Source organism: Salmo salar, chromosome ssa27 (genome assembly GCF_905237065.1).
Source record: "Salmo salar chromosome ssa27, Ssal_v3.1, whole genome shotgun sequence".
Taxonomy (NCBI): domain Eukaryota; kingdom Metazoa; phylum Chordata; class Actinopteri; order Salmoniformes; family Salmonidae; genus Salmo; species Salmo salar.
In genome coordinates, this window is record NC_059468.1 from 34,327,501 (window position 1) to 34,350,902 (window position 23,402).

The window sequence follows — 23,402 nt, forward strand, 5'->3', positions numbered from 1 at the left end:
CTGGAACGCCACCATGCTGCCCACCTGTGTTAGAGTAGAGAGAAAACTGAGTGCACCTGCATTTTCAATAGGCGCAGGAGTAGAGAAACACAACACACACACACACACACACACACACACACACACACACACACACACACACACACACACACACACACACACACACACACACACAACATAGTAACAATGGCATAAAGTTATAGTAATAATGGCATAAAGAGTATCATATATTCTTATATTCACACTAGTCTCAGAGGCCTATAAAAAGTCCTTGGGCTTCAAGCGTGAGGAGTCAGGCTAGCTAGGAATAGAGCAGCGGTAGTGTTCAGCGTGAGGTGTCATGCTAGCTAGGAATAGAGCAGCAGGAGTATTCAGCGTGAGGAGTCAGGCTAGCTAGAAATAGAGCAGCGGGAGTATTCAGCGTGAGGGGTCATGCTAGCTAGAAATAGAGCAGAGGGAGTATTCAGCGTGAGGAGTCCGGCTAGCTAGGAATAGAGCAGCGGGAGTACTCAGCGTGAGGGGTCAGGCTAGCTAGGAATAGAGCAGCGGGAGTATTCAGCGTGAGGAGTCAGGCTAGCTAGGAATAGAGCAGCAGGAGTATTCAGCGTGTGGGGTCAGGCTAGCTAGGAATAGAGCAGCGGGAGTATTCAGCGTGAGGAGTCAGGCTAGCTAGGAATAGGAGTGCTTCAATTTAAAGGCCAGTTTGATATCAACTTTGATGTTGCTATCAAACAAAGGCTGTGATGTACACACACGCGTCAACTCTTGAATCCCTATGAAAGGTTTTGTTTAAGCAGCATACATCAAACCAATACGTTCCCCGGTTTAGACTGATCACTGATGCCCTTTCAAAGAGCGACATATCAGATTAGCCCTTGTCAGCTCTTTTCAGCTCTCTCAGCCTTCCTCTGCTTGCATGTGTGTGTGTGTAGATGTGTGTGAGTCCGTGTGTGTGTGTGTGTGTGTGTGTGTGTGTGTGTGTGTGTGTGTGTGTGTGTGTGTGTGTGTGTGTGTGTGCATTCGCGACTCTATGTGTGTGTGTGCGTGTCTGTGTGTGTGACAGAGCCTGGGGAATTAAATATGAAAACGTGTCATGGAATGACACAGTGGCTTCACACATTAATTGATTAACACGTCGTCCCCGGTGCTGAAACACAGTCTGACGAGTAATAAGACTCATGGCCTTATCTCTGGGATACAATATCTCCTTCACTTTTCTTCAATATCATTAGGCTGCAGCCAGCAAAGTCTCCTCTCCTTCTTCTCCTCCTCCCCTGTCCCTCTCTCTCTCTCTCTCCCCCCGCTCCCCCCTCTCTATCTATCTAATTTCTTAATCTCTCTCTCTCTCTCTCTCTTTCTCCCTCCCTCCCTCCCTCCCGAGGGCGAGACAAATGATTTATGGGTGTGAAAGCCTGATATTTCACTGTTCTCTCTGAAGCCTGGGCATGACTTGACCCCAAATGTTACAATAAGGCTTGAATTCTTAATGCCAGCGCATCTGGGCAAGAGCCCTTCCTCGCCCTCCTCCTCCTCTCTCTCACTCCATATTATATTTATCCCCTGACAAAAATATGAATAAAGTTCATTCCCGGCAAGAGCCCTCAAGCCCTTCTCTACCCCCTTCCTCCCTCTCACTCCTTTTCCCCTGGCGAAAATATTCCTAAAGTTCATTCATGTTACAAGACGCGGGAGCTCTTTTCCATGTCTTGACTTAATAAGGAGGAGCTACCAAAATAGCAATGAGAAATAACTCTCCCTTCCCTTCTGTGTGTTCTGTGTGTTCCGTGTGTTCCGTGTGTTCCGTGTGTTCTGTGTGTAACCATCTCTTTTATCTAGTGGTGGTCCACCAGCGTAGCTCTGAACACTGCATAATGTACTAGTGTTTACTGATAAGTCTAGAGTGTATTGATGATTTAGTACAATGTGCGCTAGATAGATGTATTCTATCTAATAGACTGTTTATGATGCAACAGAACCCCAGGAGAGAAGGAAAACACTGTTGGCTTTGACTACATGCTGCTCTTCACTTTTATGTCATTTGATATTTGCTGCCTTTCTTTTTTATTCACAATTAGAGGCAAGCCATGCAGCAAATGTGTTTCTCTTTTCTCAGACAAATCACGGCAATTTGCCATACAGTTTTGCCATTTATCAGTCCTAACAACGTAAACACAGATCTGTTGGTGGGGAAAGTTGTAGCGTTTTAAGGCTCATTAGGGACGTGGAACGGAGGAAGGACTGCTTGTGTTTACAGGTCCCGCTGTGTAGACACCATAGGACTCCAGAACGGTCAGAAAGAAAGAAACACACACACACACACACACACACACACACACACACACACACACACACACACACACACACACACACACACACACACACACACACACACACACACACACACACACACACACACACACACACACACACACACACACACACAAAGGAAGCACGGATAGAAACATGGATGGAAGCATGCATATGCACATGCATGCACAAAAAGAATGGACGCATGCACACACGCACACACAATGAAATAATACCCACACGAATATGAACCCTTGTAAACACAAACAGGGTTAGACTCTATTCTCAGCATCAACCCTGTTTTCTAGCTTGCTCGTGATATTTGTGAACAGTAACGTACACCTGGTAAGGTGTTTCATAGCTTTTTTTTGTTCTTAAATGAAAATGTCTTCTTCATCAGAAATATCCACCATCACCATGCTCATCATCATAATCATCATCATTCTATAGCTAGAGTCTTTATCTGTCTTTTTGCTAGCTAGGGTCATCTACATTAAGTGGTGCCTGTCTTCCCAGTAGCCTTCTTGGTGTGTGAACTGATGACTGCTATTAACTTGCAGATGATTGTTGACACATCAACCAGGATTAAGGGGCAGGGCAATTTGCAACTGTTGTTATCTTGGTAATCAGTGGCTGTAATGGAGGGGAGGGTGGTTTCTCCTCTCCGAGGCCATCAGCAATTAGTACAGGGAGGTGTGCTCTTCACCTCTGCAAGGCAATGGTCAATTGGTGTTAGTACTTCAGTCTCCCTTGTTTTCTCAGCTGTCAACGGCGGTCTCGTCGCAAAACTAAGGCCATTGCCAAAACAAAGATGGTTCTGCGGAGTTGTTCTGCGGAGTTGTTCTGAGGAGTTGTTCTGAGGAGTTGTTCTGCCGAGTTGTTCTGAGGAGTTGTTCTGAGGAGTTGTCCTGAGGAGTTGTTCTGAGGAGTTGTTCTGCCGAGTTGTTCTGCCGAGTTGTTCTGAGGAGTTGTTCTGAGGAGTTGTTCTGAGGAGTTGTTCTGAGGAGTTGTTCTGCCGAGTTGTCCTGAGGAGTTGTTCTGAGGAGTTGTCCTGAGGAGTTGTCCTGAGGAGTTGTCCTGAGGAGTTGTTCTGCCGAGTTGTCCTGAGGAGTTGTCCTGAGGAGTTGTCCTGAGGAGTTGTTCTGAGGAGTTGTTCTGCCGAGTTGTCCTGCCGAGTTGTCCTGAGGAGTTGTTCTGAGGAGTTGCTCTGAGGAGTTGCTCTGAGGAGTTGTTCTGAGGAGTTGTTCTGAGGAGTTGTCCTGCCGAGTTGTTCTGCCGAGTTGTTCTGAGGAGTTGTTCTGAGGAGTTGTTCTGAGGAGTTGTTCTGAGGAGTTGTCCTGAGGAGTTGTCCTGAGGAGTTGTCCTGAGGAGTTGTTCTGCCGAGTTGTTCTGTGGAGTTGTTCTGAGGAGTTGTTCTGAGGAGTTGTTCTGAGGAGTTGTTCTGCCGAGTTGTTCTGAGGAGTTACTCTGAGGAGTTACTCTGAGGAGTTGTTCTGAGGAGTTGTTCTGCCGAGTTGTTTGAGAAAGGAAGGAGAGGAGGGCTTCACACCACTGTCTCAGTTGAGTATCTTACCTAGTTATTTTCTGATGATCTCATTTTTCTCTTTTGCAGCTTTGGCAGCCATGTGTGTGTTTTCTATACCTGTTTGCTCCTCTCCCTTTAGGCTTTACAGACGCTCCCCACCCCTTGGCTGCAACTCTTTTAATTTAGTGTACCCTGCGCGCACAACATGTGGAATTCCTGGGGCTTCATTTGTCAATATTGCGTAGAAACTATTCTAAAATACTACTTATGAACAGAATTTAGAATGTCTGTATGCATAGAAAGTGTGCTTTATCAAACACTCCTATGAGAGTTACACACACCGGTAGGCGATAACCATTGATGAATACCAATTGTTCTCAGCCTCAGTGCTCATGCAGAACCTAGGCTATTTGCATTTCGAAACGCCCCTAATTAACCTTATATGGTCAATTCATCCCTTTAACCCATGGGGAATATACAATGCCGTACCATGACATACAATGGCACAACTAATTAAAAAACACGTTTCTGAGACTGAAATAGTGTCAGAGGTTGAGTACAACCAAAATGTTTTATTTCGTTCGCTCAGTTGTGGCTTGACCAGTAAAAAGAGAAACATAGCTACAAAGAGAGGACTATTAGGGCAATTAAAGTTACTTCAAATGATTAGACCCCACTGACCAATAAGCCATCCATCTTCAACAGCTCCCTCCTGTAGGCGTATAGGCCAACTATTGTTCTGCAGAATGAACGAGTTGTGAGTTCCACCTGGCCACCTTGCCACCACATTCAGTAGCATCTTTTGATCATCACTTAACCTGTCACCTGTACATTAAAAGGGGAAGACTTTTCTGTTCACATAGTTGAAATCCTTTTGGGATGGTTCTTTTATGTCGATGTGGGTGCCGTCTATTTGTCTTTTTGTATTTGGGAATTCATTGATGGCATCATGTCAAAGAAACCCCTCTTGACTTCAACCTGTTGTGCGATCTTGTATTGAAATTGAATGTTACTGTTTGTTTTGGCTCATCAAGGGCTGTGAGATGCCGATCGGCAAGCTCCTGTTGAAAAGTGCCCGTTGCCAAAAAACCCAAGATGGATAGCACATGGTTGTGCACCGGAATGGCATGTTTCCTTTTTAAAGTAGGTCTCAAATCTTTGCAAAACTCCTATGAAATTGGTTTTGGGAAACGATATCTGATGAGCAAATCTGTTCTCTCTGTGAAATGCAGCATGTGCAAAATCTTCCAACAGAGCAAGATCAGAAATCCCTTTTTCGATTTCCCATTACCTCAGTCTTTTATAGTATGTCAACAATGGTTTAACTTTCAGATATGCCTTTTATTTAACAAATTACTGTACTTGATATGGATTATTATCGTAACACATGCACTGATGTGGTCAAATTATATGATATTGCTAGCATGTCAAGATATAGTGCACTCATACTGGTGGCAGGTAGCCTAGGTGGTTAGAGTGTTGGGCCAGTAACCAAAAGGTTGCTGGATTGAATCCCCGAGCTGACAAGGTAAAAATCTGCCCCTGAACAAGGCAGTTAACCCACTGTTCCCCGGTAGGCCATCATTGTAAAAGAGAATTTGTTCTTAACTGACTTGCCTAGCAGTCACGCCCTGACCATAGAGAGCCCTCGGGGTTCTCTATGGTGTTTTAGGTCAGTGTGTGACTAGGGGGATTTCTAGTGAGTTTATTTCTATGTTGGTGTATGTGTATGGTTCCCAATTAGAGGCAGCTGAGAATCGTTACCTCTAATTGGGGATCATACTTAGTGTGTTCTTTTTCCCACCTGTGATGTGGGATATTGCTTTGTGTGAGTACTTATGTGCGCTACGTTTTGCACGATCATTAGATCCTTGTTGTTTTTTTGAAGTTTCACGAGTAATAAAAGATGTGGAACTCTACTCACGCTGCGCCTTGGTCCGATTATTTATATAACGATTGTGACACTAGTTAAATAAAGGTTAAAATGTTTTATATTATTCTGACGCCTTATTGTAAAATGTATTAAATAAAACAAATTGTCATCAATCTACACACAATACCCCACAAAGACAACGCGAAAACAGTTTTTTAAATTCTTTCCCCCTACAAAAATACATTATTTACATAAGTATTCAGACACTTTGCTATGAGACTCGAAATTGAGGTTAGGTGCATCCTGTCACATCATGATTACCCTTTAGATGTTTCTACAACTTGATTGGAGTCCACCTGTGGTAAATTCAATTGATTGGACATGATTTGGAAAGGTACATATCTGTCTACATAAGGTCCCACTGTTGACAGTGCATGTCAGAGAAAAACCAAGCCATGAGGTTGAAGGAATTGTCCTTAGAGCTCCGAGACAGGATTGAGTTAAGGCACAGATCTGGGGAAGGGTACTAAAACATTTCTGCAGCATTCAAGATTCCCCAAAACACAGTGGCCTCCATCATTCTTAAATTAAAGAAGTTTGGATCCACCAAGACTCTTCCTAGAGCTGGCAGCCCGGCCAAACTGAGCAATCGGGGGAGGGGAGGTGACCAAAAACCTCGATGGTCACTCTGACAGAGGTCCAGAGTTCCTCTTTGGAGATGGGAGAACCTTCCAGAAGGACAACCATCTCTGCAGCACTCCACCAATCAGGCCTTTACATGTTTTCTTTTTTTCTTTTAAATTGAACCTTTATTTAACTAGGCAAGTCAGTTAAGAACACATTTTTATTTACAATGACAGCTCACACAAGCCAAACCCAGATGACACTGGGCCAATTGTGCGCCACCCCATGGAACTTTGGATTTGAACCAGGGTGTCTGTAATGACGCCTCAAGCACTGAGACCGCTTAGACCGCTGCGCCACTCAGGATTCTTTATGGTACAGTGGCCAGAAGGAAGCCACTCCTCAGTAAAAGGAACATGACAGCCCACTTGGAATTTCCAAAAGGCACCGAAAGGACTCTCAGACCATGAGAAACAAGATTCTCTGATCTGATGAAACCAAGATTGAACTCCTTGGCCTGAATGCCAAGCGTCACGTCTGGAGGAAACCAGGCACCGCTCATCACCTGGCCATTACCATCCCTATGGTGAAGCATGGTGGTGGCAGCATCATGCTGTGGGGATGTTTTTCAGCGGCAGGGACTAGAAGACTAGTCAGGATTGAGGAAAGATGAATGGAGCAAAGTACAGAGAGATCCTTGATGAAAACCCGCTCCAGAGCACTCAGGACCTCAGACTGGAACGAAGGTTCACCTTCCAACAGGACAACAACCCTAAGCACACAGCCAAGACAACGCAGGAGTAGCTTCGGGACAAGTCTCTGAATGTCTTTGAGTGTCCCAGCCTGTAACGTGTACGCTAAGACTCGGGAAGCAAGTACAGGGAGTAAATGTAACAAATAACGGAACATGGAACAAAACAAGAAACATGAGTAGCGTACAGACATGAAACACAGAAACAGAATCAATAACGCCTGTGGAAAGAACCAAAGGGACTGACAGATATAGGAGAGGTAATCAGGAAGGTGATGGACTCCAGATGAGTCTCATGAGGCGCAGGTGCGCGTAACGATGGTGGCAGGTGTGCGTAATAATGAGTAAACTGGCGACGTCGAGCGCCAGAGTGGGGGAGCGGGAGTAGACGTGACAGTACCCCCTTCCTGATGCGCGGCTCCAGCTGCAGGACGCCGACCAGAGGGATGGTCCCGAGGACCAGGAGCGGGCCGGTCGCTTCTGCTGAGGCGCGGGAACCTGTAGAGTCGGCTGAGGCGTGGGAACCTGTAGAGCCGGCTGAGGCGTGGGAACCTGTAGAGCCGGCTGAGGCACGGGAACCTGACGAGCTGGCTGAGGCATGGGAGCCTGATGAGCCGGCTGCAGCATGGGAGCCTGACGAGCCGGCTGAGGCATGGGAGCCTGATGAGCCGGCTGAGGCATGGGAGCCAAACAAGGCTTGGAAGCCTGATGAGCCGGCTGAGGCATGGGAGCCAAACGAGGCTTGGGAGCCTGATGAGCCGGCTGCAGCATTGGAGCCTGATGAGCCGGCTGAGGCATGGAAGCCAAACGAGGCTTGGGAGCCTGATGAGCCGGCTGAGGCATGGGAGCCAAACGAGGCTTTAGAGCCTGATGAGCCGGCTGCAGCATGGGAGCCTGACGAGCCGGCTGAGGCATGGGAGCCTGATGAGCCGGCTGAGGCATGGGAGCCAAACGAGGCTTGGGAGCCTGATGAGCCGGCTGCAGCATGGGAGCCTGACGAGCCGGCTGAGGCATGGGAGCCAAACGAGGCTTGGGAGCCTGATGAGCCAGCTCAGGCATCCCCGGATGCTTCGGCAGCAGCACTTGGACCCAACTTCACCAGTAAATCCCTGTTGCTTCCCTTTGGTGAGGCGTTATTCTGTAATGTGTACGCTAAGATTCAGGAAGCAAGTACAGGAGTGAATTTAATAAATAAATGGAACATGGAACAAAACCAAAACACGAGTAGCGTACAGACATGAAACACAGAAACAGAATCAATAACGCCTGTGGAAAGAACCAGAGGGACTGACAGATATAGGAGAGGTAATCAGGAAGGTGATGGAGTCCAGGCGAGTCTCATGAGGCGCAGGTGCCCGTAACAATGGTGGCAGGTGTGCGTAATAATGGCAACGTCGTGCAACGGAGAGGGGGAGCGGGGGTAGACGTGACACAGCCAATGCCCGGACTTGAACCCGATCTAACATCTCTGGAGAGACCTGATTATAGCTGTGCAGCATCGCTCCCCATCCAACCTGGGAGTTCTTGAGAGGATCTCCAGAGAAGAATGGGAGACACTCCCCAAATACAGGTGTGCCAAGCTTGTAGCGTCACACTCCAGAAGACTCGAGGCTGTAATCGCTGCCAAAGGTGCTTCAGCAAAGTACTGAGTGAAGGGTTTGAATGCATATGTAAATGTGATATTTCAGTTTTATATTTTAGCCAAAAATCTAAAAACGTGTTTTTGCTTTGTCATTATGGGGTATTGGGTGTAGATTGATGAAGGGGGAAAAACAATTGAATCAATTTTAGAATAAGGCTGTATTATAACAAAATGTGGAAAAAGTGAAGGGTCTGAATGCGTTCCAAATGCACTGTGTGTTGCATGAATTCACAACGGAAATATAATGAAATCAAAAAAATATTTCATTATTACTCTCACAATTTCAACATATATTTTCCCCATTCTATGCTTGTCAAGCAGTTCCCTTACTCCACCACTTGAGTGTAAGCATGGTCATGGCTGTGCATAAATCTACACACAGTCTCAAGCAACACACTCTCACACTTTGGCTGGAAATGATCCCGCGCATGGTTTACGCACAGATAGATAATGGCGCTGGAGGAGATGGCTGCCATTTTATAGTCCCCTTAACCAATTGTGCTATTGTGTGTTTTTCGCGTTATTTGTAACTTGTGTTTCTGTTACTTCTTTACTTATCTAATTTTTACTTAACACATATTTTTTCTTAAAACTGCATTGTTGGTTAAGGTGTAAGATCTACACCTGTTTTATTATGCGCATGTGGCAATATATTTTTTTATATATTACGTTTTCTTTCATAGTCTGAGAGCATCTGGTCGTCTCGGTGGTGGCACAGGGCTACTAATTTCTCTTAAGTGGAGATTTTCTATTTTCTCCCTCTCTCCCCCGTCCCTCTCCTCATTTTAATTCCATGATGTCACTGTCACTTGTCCACTCAAGCTTAACATTATCATCATATATCTCCCACCAGGTGCCCTTGGAGAGTTCCTCAATGAGCTTGATACCTTGATAAGCTCATTTCCTGACGATGGCTCACCGCTCTTCGTACATGGCAACTTCAACCTCCTGACATCTGCCTTCAATTAATTTATTTCCAAATCTTTCCTTCCCCTTCTTGCCTCTTTTGACCTCACCTTTTCCCAGTCCTTTCCCACTCACAAGGTAGGCCATACTCTTGGCCTCATCTTTTCGAGAGGTTGCTTGCCTATTAATCTCATTGCAACCCCCTCCAGGTCTCTGATCCCTATTTTGTTTCCTTTTATGTCTCCTTGTCCTCCAACCCTAGCCACTCAGACGCTACCCAGAGGGTCATGTACCGTCGCAATCGTCACTCTCTCTCCCACTACTCCTCTTCTATCCTATCATCTCTCCCTTCTGCTAAATTCTTCTCCCTCCTGATTCTGCCTCTTTGACCCTACTCTCCTCCCTTTCAGCATCCTTTGACTCTCACTGTCTCCTTTCCTCCTGGACGGCTCGGCCCTCCCCTCCTGCTCTGTGGCTGAGGGACCCATTGAGAGTTTCCAGAACAGGGCTGCGGGCAGCTGAGCGAAAATGTTCTCATCCTCATAGATCTATCTGCTGCCTTCGCCACGTGAACCATCAGATCCTCCTGTCTACCCTCTCAGGACTGGGAGTCTCAGGCTCTGCACACTCTTGGATAGCATCCTAAATGGTATGCTGCTCCTACCAGGTGATGTGGAGAGGATCTGTGTCTGTACCACGTACTCTCAATACTGGTGTACCCCAGGGCTTAGTTCTAGGCCCTCTCCTCTTCTCTCTATACACCAAGTCACTCGGCTCCATTATATCCTCACATGGTGTCTCCTAACATTGCTATGTGGATGACACTCAACTACTTTTCTCTTTCCCCTTGTGACACCCAAATGGCAACACGCATCTCTGCTTAGATGTCGGCCCACCACTTCAAGCTCAACCTTGACAAGGCGTAGCTGCTCTTCCTACCGGGGAAGACTTGCCCGCTCCAAGACTCTCCATCCCAGAGTGCAAAGAACCTTGGCGTGAACCTAGACAACACCCCTATCATTCTCTGCAAACATCAAAGCAGTGACTGCAGGTCCATGCTCTAAAACATCCGTAGAGTATGACCATACTTCACACAGGAAGCGGTGCAGGTCCTTATCCAGGCACTTGTTATCTCCCATCTGGAGTACTGCAACTCGCTGTTGACTGTGCTCTCCACATGTGCCATCAAACCCCTGCAACTTATCCAGAATGCTGCAGCTCGCCTGGTGTTCAACCTTCCCAAGTTTTCCCATATCACCCATTTTTACATTTTAGCAGACGCTCTTATCCAAAGCGACTTACAGGAGTGAATGCATACATTTCATTTCACTTCATACATTTTTTTTTTTCCCTCCGTACTGGCCCCCCGTGGGAATCAAACCCACAACCCTGGCGTTGCAAACACCATGCTCTACCAACTGAGCCACAGGGAAGCTATTCACCCCACTCCTCCGCACACTCCTGAAGCTAGGAGAGCAGAGACCATGCCCATCTTCCAAAAACATCTGAAACCCTACCTCTTCAAAGAGTGTTCAAAGACTTTGTGCATTGGTATCACTTGCTGTGCGGTAGCAGAGAGAACAGTCTATGACTTGTGTGGCTAGAGTCTTTGACAATTTTTAGGGCCTCCCTCTGGCATCGCCTGGTATAGAGGTCCTGGATGGTAGGGAGCTTAGCTGTAAAACGTTTTGAGGATCTGACTGCCCATGCCAAATCATTTCAGCCTCCTGAGGGGGAAGAGGTGTGGTCATACCCTCTTCACGACTGTGTTGCTGTGTGTGGACTATGATAATTCCTTAGTGATGTGGATACCGAGAAACTTGAAGCGCTTGACCTGCCCCGTGGACAAGGATGTGCTCGGCGCTCCGTTTCCTGTAGTCTAAGATCCTTTGTCTTGCTGAAATTGAGGGAGAGGTTGTTGTCCTGGCACCACACCGCCAGGTCTCTGGCCTCCTCCATGTAGGCCGTCTCATCGTCATCAGTGATAAGGCCTACCACCGTCGTGTCGTCTGCAAACTTAATGGGTGAATAGGGAGTACAGGAGGGGACTAATCACACCCCATGAGGGGCCCCCGTGTTGAGGGTCATCATGGCGGATGTGTTGTTGCCTATCCTCACCACCTCGGGGCGGCCTGTTCGGAAGTCCAGGATGCAGTTGCAGAGGGAGGTGTTTAATTCCAGGGTCCTTAGCTTAGTGATGATATGCGGTTGTCCCCCCTAGCTATCTAGAGATGAATGAACTAATTGTAAGTCACTCTGAATAAGAGTGTCTGCTAAATGGCTAAAATGTAATTTTTTGGAATCATGATTGACATGATATCATCGTCATTGACACTATCAGCATCACAGTAATGATTGTCTCTGCTCAGACATTACATGCAGAGATCTGAAATGTAAAGAAGTCAAATGCCAGAAGGAATTTGCATACAAGTAATGAACATATTCATTGCCTCATTTGCATATCATTAGCCAAGGAAAATGGCCCAATGAGAATGGTACGTAATGTAATTTTGTCAGGCCAGAGCATTGTCTCTAAACCAATGTCTTGCCATTCAGTCACAATTTATAATTCTTGAGATATTATTTATTTTCCTAGTGTAACAAGGCCTTGTCCAGAAGGTATGAGACAAAAAATTATATATATGTTTTTACCACATGAGCTTAGTGTGTGAATGAGAGCCTTGAAGTATTGCTAACACTTAAGGACTTCAGGACTTCCTACACAACACATTCACAGACAGTACATTAACAGAGTATCTTCAGTATGCAATCTGAGTGTCATATGGTCATGGCAGAGTCCCAAATGGAACCAAATTCCAATATAGTCCCTTTGGGCTCTGGTCAAAAGTAGTGCACTACATATGGAATAGGGTGAGGGCCCTGGTCAAAAGTAGTGCACTACATATGGAATAGGATGCTATTTTGGACGAAACCAATGATTTTGAGTGAGGGCCGTTATCTCCTTACCTTGAAGCCATAGGTTCTGTTCAGAGAACCATAGCGAGGTGTCCCTGGGTTCTCACAGGTAGTACGGGTCGGTTCTAAGGAGAACAAGAGAAAGGAACATTTGTATAAAATTATCTTAGAGACCTATAGACTATATACCTATAGACAGTATCACTGGCTGGGGGTCCAGCCACTTGAGACTTACAGTCTGCCTCACAAATGGAACCCTATTCCCTTTATAGTGCACTATGTTTGACCAGTGTCCATAGGACTCTGGTCAAAAGTAGTGGACTAAAAAGGGAGGCATTTGGGACACAGTCACAGCCACATGAACAGCTATAGTTCCCATAATGATTCAACATAGCTTACTGCAGTGATACCCAGCCTACAACTGAGTTATGTGTGTGTTTGTGTGCATATGTGAGTGCTTATGAAGGTGGCTCAGAAATTCAATTCTTCCCGAGTGTGTTTACGTAAGTGGAGCAGTGGCACTGTAGTCACATAACAACCAGAGAGCAAGAGAGTCTTTAATAGGCTAGGCAGAAGACCCAGCAGGGGGCAGTGTTACAGCAGCGTTGCAGCAGCGTCAGGCCCAGCTGTGTGGCTGTGTGGAGGGAAGCAGCATCATTAGGATGTAGAGGACATCCTCGGCCTGACGCATAGACCTGGATTCAATGCAGCCTCAGAAAATGACAGCCGCACACACTACCACCACAGCCAGCCTAGTTAACCCACACAGCAACGTGCCATAACTTACACCATCGCAGCTTTCTCCTCTACTGGATGACAACATAATCAAACAGAAATGCAGTCTGGGGAAATGTTTGTGTGAACTAAACATGATGGAGGGAAAACCGTAGTTTGTGTCTGTGTCAAACGAGGCCTGTCTGCACATACCTCATTTTGGTTCAATGACATATACATACCGCCCCTACAGACAAACACACTCAGACTCAGTCACACACATACAGTGAGGGAAAAAAGTATTTGATCCCCTGCTGATTTTGTACGTTTGAGAAGAAATGATCAGTCTATAATTTTAATGGTAGGTTTATTTGAACAGTGAGATACAGATTTACAACAAAAAAATCCAGAAAAACACATGACAAAAATGTTATAAAATGATTAGCATTTTAATGAGGGAAGTAAGTATTTGACCCCTCTGCAAAACATGACTTAGTACTTGGTGGCAAAACCCTTGTTGGCAATCACAGAGGTCAGACGTTTCTTGTAGTTGGCCACCAGGTTTGCACACATCTCAGGGGGGATTTTGTCCCACTCCTCTTTGCAGATCTTCTCCAAGTCATTAAGGTTTTGAGGCTGACGTTTGGCAACTCGAACCTTCAGCTCCCTCCACGGATTTTCTATGGGATTAAGGTCTGGAGACTGGCTAGGCCACTCCAGGACCTTAATGTGCTTCTTCTTGAGCCACTCCTTTGTTGCCTTGGCCATGTGTTTTGGGTCATTGTCATGCTGGAATACCCATCCATGACCCATTTTCAATGTCCTGGCTGAGGGAAGGAGATTCTCACCCAAGATTTGACGGTACATGGCCCCGTCCATCGTCCCTTTGATGCGGTGAAGTTGTCCTGTCCCCTTAGCAGAAAAACACCCCCAAAGCATAATGTTTCCACCTCCATGATTGACGGTGGGGATGGTGTTCTTGGGGTCATAGGCAGCATTCCTCCTCCTCCAAATACGGTGAGTTGAGTTGATGCCAAAGAGCTCCATTTTGGTCTCATCTGACCACAACACTTTCACCAGTTGTCCTCTGAATCATTCAGATGTTCATTGGCAAACTTCAGATGGGCATGTATATGTATTCTTGAGCAAGGGGACCTTGCGGGCGCTGCAGGATTTCAGTCCTTCACGGCGTAGTGTGTTACCAATTGTTTTCTTGGTGATTATGGTCCCAGCTGCCTTGAGATCATTGACAAGATCCTCCCGTGTAGTTATGGGCTGATTCCTCACCGTTCTCATGATCATTGCAACTCCACGAGGTGAGATATTGCACGGAGCCCCAGGCCGAGGGAGATTGACAGTTCTTTTGTGTTTCTTCCATTTGCGAATAATCGCACCAACTGTTGTCACCTTCTCACCAAGCCGCTTGGCGATGGTCTTGTAGCCCATTCCAGCCTTGTGTAGGTCTACAATCTTGTCCCTTACATCCTTGGAGAGCTCTTTGGTCTTGGCCATGGTGGAGAGTTTGGAATCTGATTGATTGATTGCTTCAGTGGACAGGTGTCTTTTATACAGGTCTTCAAACTGAGATTAGGAGCACTCCCTTTAAGAGTGTGCTCCTAATCTCAGCTCGTTACCTGTATAAAAGACACCTGGGAGCCAGAAATCTGTCTGATTGAGAGGGGGTCAAATACTTATTTCCCTCATTAAAATGCAAATCAATTTATAACATTTTTGACATGCGTTTTTGTTGTTATTCTGTCTCTCACTGTTCAAATAAACCTACCATTAAAATTATAGACTGATCATTTCTTTGTCAGTGGGCAAACATACAAAATCAGCAGGGGATCAAATACTTTTTTCCCTCACTGTATAAATAACACCCCACACCTCCCCATTCACTCCACACACACTCAAAGTAGGCAAATCTGATCCCAAGCAATTCTCATCATCCTGAGAGGTCCGTCTTGGAATATATGACATTTCATGAACACTAGCCTACATATTTCTGAACACAGTATTTATCCTATCATGTCTGTGTGGATATGTGTACTCAAACAATATGTGTTTTATTGTATGATGTGGTAACAATATATGAGACTCCTTTGTCAATGTCTTATCAGTTATAGGCATGATGATCTGCAGGTAACTGTTGGAATGGCATAAGAATGCAGTTTCAATAGGGTAACAGTTAACCATTATTTTGAACCCTCTGTCATAAAAGCTACATAACATGTTCATAACAGTGCCATAACAGATGACATAAACAGCTTATGAAAACTAATTTGACAATGCCATGTCACCGACAATGTTGAAATCAGTTAATTAGCTAGTCTTAAAACTAGGCCAAAAATGTTTTATATTTTTTTTCTCCCCAATTTCGTAGTATCCAATTGCAGGCAGGGAGTCTTGTCAGTCTTGTCTCATTGCTGCAACTCCCATATGGAGAGGCGAAGTTTGAGAGCCGTGCGTCCTCCGAAACACAACCCAACCAAGCCGCACTGCTTCTTGACACAATGCCCACTTAACCCGGAAGCCATCCGCACCAATGTTCCGAAGGAAACACCGTGCAACTGGCGACCATGTCAGCGTGCATTGCGCCTGGCCCGCCACAGGAGCTGCTAGTGCATGATGGTTCATGGTTCAAGGACATCCCTGCCGGCCAAACTCTCCCCTAACCCGGACGACGCCCCATGGGTCTCCCGGTCACGGCCAGCATGCGACAGAGCCTGGACTTGAACCCAGAATCTCTAGTGGCACAGCTAGCACTGTGATGCACTGCCTTAGACCACTACGCCACTCGGGAGGCCAGCCGCAACATTTACCGCATTTCAGCATGACACCCCTATAGGTCAATCACATCTGATCATTGAAGCTCATGGATTGTTCATGCTGCCACTTCAGTTTTAACTGTTCTGCTTGCAGCTATGGACCCCTGACCTGTTCACTGGATGTGCTACCTTGTCCCGGACCTGCTGTTTTTGACTCTCTCTACCGCACCTGCTGTCTCTAACTCTGAATGATCGGCTATGAAAAGCCAACTGGCATTTTCTCCTGAGGTGCTGACCTGTTGCACCCTCTACAACCACTGTGATTATTATTATTTGAGCCTGCTGGTCATCTATGAATGTTTGAACATCTTGGACATGTACTGTTAAAATCTCCACCCGGTAGAGCCAGAAGAGGACTGGCCACCCCTCAAGGCCTGGTTCCTCTCTAGGTTTCTTCCTAGGTTCCTGCCTTTCTAGTGAGTTTTTCCTAGCCATCGTGCTTCTTACATCTGCATTGCTTGCTGTTTGGGTTTTAGGCTGGGTATAGCACTTTGTGACATCGGCTGATGTCAAAAGGGCTTTATAAATACATTTGATTGATTGATTGATGTTTTGTCCCTGGGCTACACAATACCCCCATAATGTCAAAGTGGAATTATGCTTTTCTACATTTTTACTAATTAATAAAACATTAAAAGCTGAACTGTCTTGCGTCAATAAGTATTCAACCCTTTTGTTATGGCAAGCCTATATAAGTTCAGGAGTAAAAATTGGCTTAAGAAGTCACATAATAAGTTGCATGGACTCTGTGTGCAATAATGTGTGCAATAATAGTGTTTATCATGATTTTTGAATGACTACCTCATCTCTTTACCCCACATATACAATTATCTGTAAGGTCCCTCAATCGAGCAGTGAACTTCAAACAGCGATTCAACCACAAAGACCAGGGAGGTTTTCCAATGCGTCGAAAGAAGGTAGATGGGTAAAAATAAAAGTAGACACTGAATATCATGGTGAAGTTATTAATTAGACTTTGGATGTAACACCCAGTTACTACAAAGATACAGGCATCCTTCCTAACTCAGTTGCCAGAGAGGAAGGAAACATCTCAGGGATTTCACCATGAGGCCAATGGTGACTTTAAAACAGAGCTTAATGGCTGTGATAGGAGACAACTGAGGCTGGATCAACAACATTGTAATTATTCCACAATACTTACCTAATTTACAGTGAAAAGAAGGAAGCCTCACAGCTGCAATGGCGGCCAAAGCTGCTTCAAAGTATTGACTCAGGGGTGTGTGTCACGAATCCCACCGAAGGTGGCTCCCCTGCCTGCTCGGGCGGCGCTCGGCGGTCGTCGTCACCGACCTACTAGCCGCCGCTGATCCTTTTTCCCTTTTCGTTTGGTTTGTCTTATTGTTTGCACCTGTTCCTCATTTGTCTTTAGATTTTGGTTATTTAAGCCTGGTTAGCCCGCCCAGTGTTGTGCGGGATTATTTTAGCGTCAGGTTGTGTTTTTGCATTGGATGTGCTGGCGATTTACGACTGGGATATTGTAGGCTGGCTGTGCACCTGTTTTGGGCACTTGGCATTTTTTCCACGCCGTTTGTGTTGGCGTTGTTCGTGTTGTGTTTTTGATTAAAATAAACACACAGTTCCGTACCTCTGCTCTCTGCGCCTGACTCCTACCACCACTCCTAGCAATCGTCTGACAGTGTGAATACTCAGGGGTGTAAATACATGAGATATTTCTGTATTTAATTTTCAATACAATTTCTAAAGACATGTTTTCACTTTGTCACAATGTAGTATTGTGTGTAGATGGGTGAGAAAAAAATATTTCATCCATTTTGAATTCAGGCTGCAACACAACAAAATGTGGAATAAGTCGAGGGGTATGATTAGTTTCTGAAGGCACTGTAGTTTACAAATTACAAAATGACATACCCTGTAAGCAGTCTATGGACAAGGTATGACAGCAATCCATGATTTGGTTTAGTTTCTCTGGCACATTTCCATTTGTGCCACAAATGCTAAAATGTTAGTGTGTGGAAACAGTGCACGGAAACTAAACCAAAGCATGGATTTCTGTCATACCTTGTCCATAGACTGCTTACAGGGAAAGGAAACCAATATGTAATTTTATCATTTTAATGAAACTATCCATTGTATTTAAATAGATAACAATTGACTTGTTGCTAATGTTCTAATAATCCAGTGACAAGTGTGCCAATGACTTGAATATTCAATTAGTGAAATTAAGACCGTTTAGTCATATTGATGTGAGGAGTTCTGTTGAATGTCTCCTTCAGGGACCTGGAGCTTAACCAGATAAGGTCAGTATTCAGGAGGCTGACAGACAATAGATATATATTTACAGATATGTAGACAGCAGGTAAGGTTTGGATGACAGGAAAGGGAGGGTATTAAACACATACAGTATGTATATGTGTGACTATGAAGCCTAGGGGCCGGTTTTCCAGACACAGATTACGTCAGAGTCCCAAATGGCACCCTATTCCTTATATGGTGTACTATTTTTGACCAAGGTCCATAGAGCTCTAGTCAAATGAAATGTACTACACTGAGTGTACAAAGCAGTAAAACCCCCTTCCTAATATTGAGTTGCACCCCCCCCTTTTTGCCCTCAGAACAGCATAATTCGTCAGGGAATGGACTCTACAAGGTGTCTAAAGCATTCCATAGACTCCAATGCTTCCCACAGTTGTATCAAGTTGGCTGGATGTCCTTTGGGTGGTGGACCATTCTTGATACACATGGGAAACTGTTGAGCATGAAAAACCCAGCATCATTGCAGTTTTTGACACAAACAGTGTGCCTGGCACCTACTGCCATACCCCGTTCAAAGGCATTTAAATCTTTTGTCTTTCTTATTCACCCTCTGAATGGCACACATACACAATCCATGTCTCAATTGTCTCAAGGCTTAAAAATCCTTCCTCAACCTGTCTCCTCCTTTCCATCTACACTGATTGAAGTGGATTTAATAAGTGACATCAATAAGGGATCATTGCTTTCACCTGGATTCACCTGGTCAGTCTATGTCATGGAAAGAGCAGGTGTTCTTAGTGTTTTGTACACTCAGTGTATATACAGAATAAGCTGCCATTTGGTACAAATTCCATTGGACAATTTCAATTGAACCTAAGCCTACATATTTAGCCTTAGACTAAAAAAGTGTCTGGGGAAACTGGCCCTAAATCTATCCAGATTGTGTGGTTGGTTCTTTAAAAAGGCCTGTTGATCAATACCCACCACAACTCTCTGAGTCATCACACGGATGCTGCTGCCTTTCGCACTATAAAGGGAGCTGAGATATTTTGAGAAGGTTATTTCTCTGCGTCAGGAGATGTTCAAACCCCAACTGGTTATTTCTCTACGTTAGGAGATATTCAAACCCCAACTGGTTATTTCTCTACGTTAGGAGATATTCAAACCCCTACTGGTTATTTCTCTGCGTTAGGAGATATTCAAACCCCAACTGGTTATTTCTCTACGTTAGGAGATATTCAAACCCCAACTGGTTATTTCTCTACGTTAGGAGATATTCAAACCCCTACTGGTTATTTCTCTGCGTTAGGAGATATTCAAACCCCAACTGGTTATTTCTCTACGTTAGGAGATATTCAAACCCCTACTGGTTATTTCTCTGCGTTAGTAGATGTTCAAACCCCTACTGGTTATTTCTCTGCATTAGGTGTTGAATTATTTAACCAGCTATTGTACTGCCAGGTTCTGTCACAAATGGCACCCTATTCTCTCTATAGTCAAAGATGATCTATTATATTAATGGCACCCTATTCTCTATATAGTCAAAGATGATCTATTATACTGACAAGATAGCTGAGTGGCTGCTCTAACAATGGAAATACATGATTGAAGACAGGCGAGATCAGGTGGGACTATTCTAGCCAATGAGAGGGCAGATACACGGATGAACAACAGACACAACTAAGACGTTTTTCAAACTTGCCGGAATGCATCTACGTATCACTACATTTATAACAGCATAACTTCAATTAGATCAAATAAATCTCAAATAATTCAACACTCTCATAGACCTCCATACAAAAAAAGAGCTCATCTCACCTGGATAGATTTTGGCCAAAAGTAGTGCACTACTTTTGACCAGGGCCCATACAGAATAGGGTTCCATTTGGGACGCACTCCCAGACTCTTCAGGAAGACAGACTCATGTACAGTATAGCCCTGGTTTTCCAGACCAGACAATGAGCACTAATTAAGGTGAAAGCAGAAGTATAGAATCTATATGCTCTGGGACAGTAATAACAGTATAGAATCTATATGCTCTGGGACAGTAATAACAGTATAGAGCCTATATGCTCTGGGACAGTAATAACAGTATAGAACCTATATGCTCTGGGACAGTAATAACAGTATAGAACCTATATGCTCTGGGACAGTAATAACAGTATAGAACCTATATGCTCTGGGACAGTAATAACAGTATAGAGCCTATATGCTCTGGGACAGTAATAACAGTATAGAATCTATATGCTCTGGGACAGTAATAACAGTATAGAATCTATATGCTCTGGGATAGTAATAACAGTATAGAACCTATATGCTCTGGGACAGTAATAACAGTTGATATAATAAGGTGCTCTTCAGTTTTCCCAGGCTTGTAGCTTTAACAAAGGAATTGGAGGCTAAACTTGTAGGATATAAAAAAACACCAGAGCACTCTTACCAGGTAGTTAAAACAACTATATTGAGTTGACATGTCCATCTAGCAAAGTTAAAAACAAGGCAAACAAGTTTTAGTTAGTTGTGTCCTATTTTTGGTACGTTTCCCAAATTCCTTACCCTCATGAAAAGAATGTCCTACGTTACAGCACTGAAAATAGAAACTTCTGTCTAGCTAGACAATGATACCAGCCAACTCTGAAAGCTAGGGCCAGGGGAATGTCACTAACGTGTTCCCCTGATGGAACTGAATCCCCCTACAGCCATTTCATATCTGGGCTCTTCTCCTGTGATACGCGCTCTCCCTTTAAAAGGAATGACCCTGCCTTTTCTGGAATGATCTCATCAATAAGAGATGTGTTGAGGTTTGTGCTGTGTATCAAATGGCACCCATATAGTGCACTATGTTTGATCTGGGCCCATAGGGCTCTGGTCAAAAGTAGTGCACTATATAGGGAAAAGGAAGTTCCATTTGAGACGCAGCCTTGGTATAAGTAGGGTGGCCTGGGTATAGCCTGTGTGTCAGAGGGAGGACATTGTTGTTTGACGTTATTAAATACTACAAGCTGTGCTTTAAGGCAAATAACGCTGGAAAGATGTTAGAGATGAACTCCCCAGGAATAAAGAGAAGCACAGGCATGCACACACACACACACACACACACACACACACACACACACACACACACACACACACACAAGAGAGAGAGAGAGTAGATGCTTACCTATACAGCGAGGCTGGAATCCGCTCCAGGAGCCATCGGCCTGGCACAAGCGTGTAGTGGAGCCCACCGGGATATAGGGGGCGCTACAGCTGAACGACACCTCTGATTGATAGATGAAGCTGAGGCCCTCTCTGGAGCCATAGGCAGGCACACCAGGGTCCCCACAGAACTTGGCTACAACAACAGCAGAGCAAGATGAGCAGATCAAAATGAGCATTAAAAAAACCCACACAGGAACAATGTTACTGTGTTTTCCCCCCAGTGCGGTTTTTATTGAAGAGAGTGAGAAATCTGACCAGATCGAATCAGAAACAACCACAACAAAAAACACACAGGATCAATGTCATTGAACTCCTCCTGCCACAGTATCTCTCTGTGATCCTTACAGATCGAAATGAACATTCCAGAAATACACAAGAGCAATATTAGCCCGTTTTTACCCCAATGAGGGTTAGATTGAATTTCTGGTTGTATCTGTGATCCTGGCAGGCACCAGTGGAGGAGAAGACGGAGTCTTACAGACCAGACTAACATGAATGACATCGTCCCTCAATGGGCTCAAAGCGGTCATTGAGCACTGACCATCAGTGGCTGTCCAGCAAACACTTGGTCTGTCCAGGAAGAATCAATAATAGATGTGGCCTTCACACTCCGCCGATACATTATAAATGTGCCAAACAAGACTCCCTCTCTTACTGTCTGGGAACTAGGAGGACTACAAACTTGACTTTTTCTTGATGAATAATAGATACGCTGTCAAGATATAAAAAAGAGAGGAAGAGCGAGTAGAGAACAGAGCAAGGGGTTGAGAGAGCAGAGAGAGCAGAGAACAGAGACGTAGAGAGAGAGAAGAAGATAAGAAGAAGAAGAACAAAAAAAAGTGTGCTGCCTGCAAGATTACAAAGTCACAGGCAGCCAATCTTTAGTTCATTCCCATTGGAGCCAAAGTTTCTGTAGCCTCTGCTGCTGCTGTACACGCTTCCGTGTTCTGAAGGGTGAGGATTTAGAACTACTGTACCTTGTGGACCTTTTAACCTGCTCTTCCCTTCACCTCCTCCTCCCCTTCACCCCTCCACCTCCACCTCCCCTTCACCCCCTCCACCTCCTCCTCCCCTTCACCCCCTCCACCTCCTCCTCCCCTTCACCCCTCCACCTCCACCTCCCCTTCACCCCCTCCACCTCCTCCTCCCCTTCACCCTCTCCACATCCACCTCCCCTTCACCCCCTCCACCTTCTCCTCCCCTTCACCCCTTCTCCTCCTCCCCTTTACCCCTCCATCTCCTCCTCCCCTTCATCTCCTCCTCCCCTTCACCGCCTCCACCTCCTCCCCTTCACCCCCTCCACTTCAACCCCCTCCACCTCCTCCTCCCCTTCACCCCCTCCACCCTTCCACCCGATCACGTTTGAAGCTCTGCCTGATGTCCCACTGGGGCAGGCAGTTAAGAACTCAATAATTATGCGCAGATTACCCCCTCTGTCCTTCACTCACTCTCTCTGTCATACAGAGCTGGACAGACAGGGTACGGCTAAGTGACAAGTAGGAAAACTAAATACTGAGTCGGGTGGGTGAATTATGATTCCCTGGGTCTCTTTCTGTATAGAGACAATTCTCTAGGTGTAGAATTGATGGTTGGGTCCTCTGATATTCAAATAGGCCTTCTTAATAAGTCTGAGTTATTATGATTCCCTGGCTCGCTAGAGAGAGAATCCTCAATAGGTGTAAGATAGATGGCCGGATCCTCTGATGTTCAAATAGGCCTTCTAAGGTTATCTGAGTCGTGACAGATGGTGGAGAGAAAAACACACTTAATTACACTATTATTTATAATGACTAATAACGGGACTGAAGCCTTGTCTCAGCAAAACTCTGAAGCTTTTAAAAACAAGGCTTTCACAAACCGGTTGCGTTTGTGAACCCAGC

General features: G+C 45.2%; 1 protein-coding gene across 3 annotated transcripts in view; it reads right to left on the reverse strand.

Moving 5' to 3' along the window:
- Window positions 1–23,402, reverse strand: part of LOC106588997 (CUB and sushi domain-containing protein 3) — a 746,396-nt gene that overhangs the window by 14,797 nt on the left and 708,197 nt on the right. For all 3 annotated transcript variants that reach the window (XM_045709277.1, XM_014178612.2, XM_014178611.2), the window contains 3 exons: window positions 21,482–21,655; window positions 12,596–12,669; window positions 1–24 (listed from right to left, as the gene is read on the reverse strand). The exon at window positions 1–24 is cut by the window's left edge and continues 88 nt beyond it. In XM_045709277.1, coding sequence (XP_045565233.1) covers window positions 1–24; window positions 12,596–12,669; window positions 21,482–21,655 — 272 coding nt within the window. The remainder of the gene's footprint in view (window positions 25–12,595; window positions 12,670–21,481; window positions 21,656–23,402) is intronic.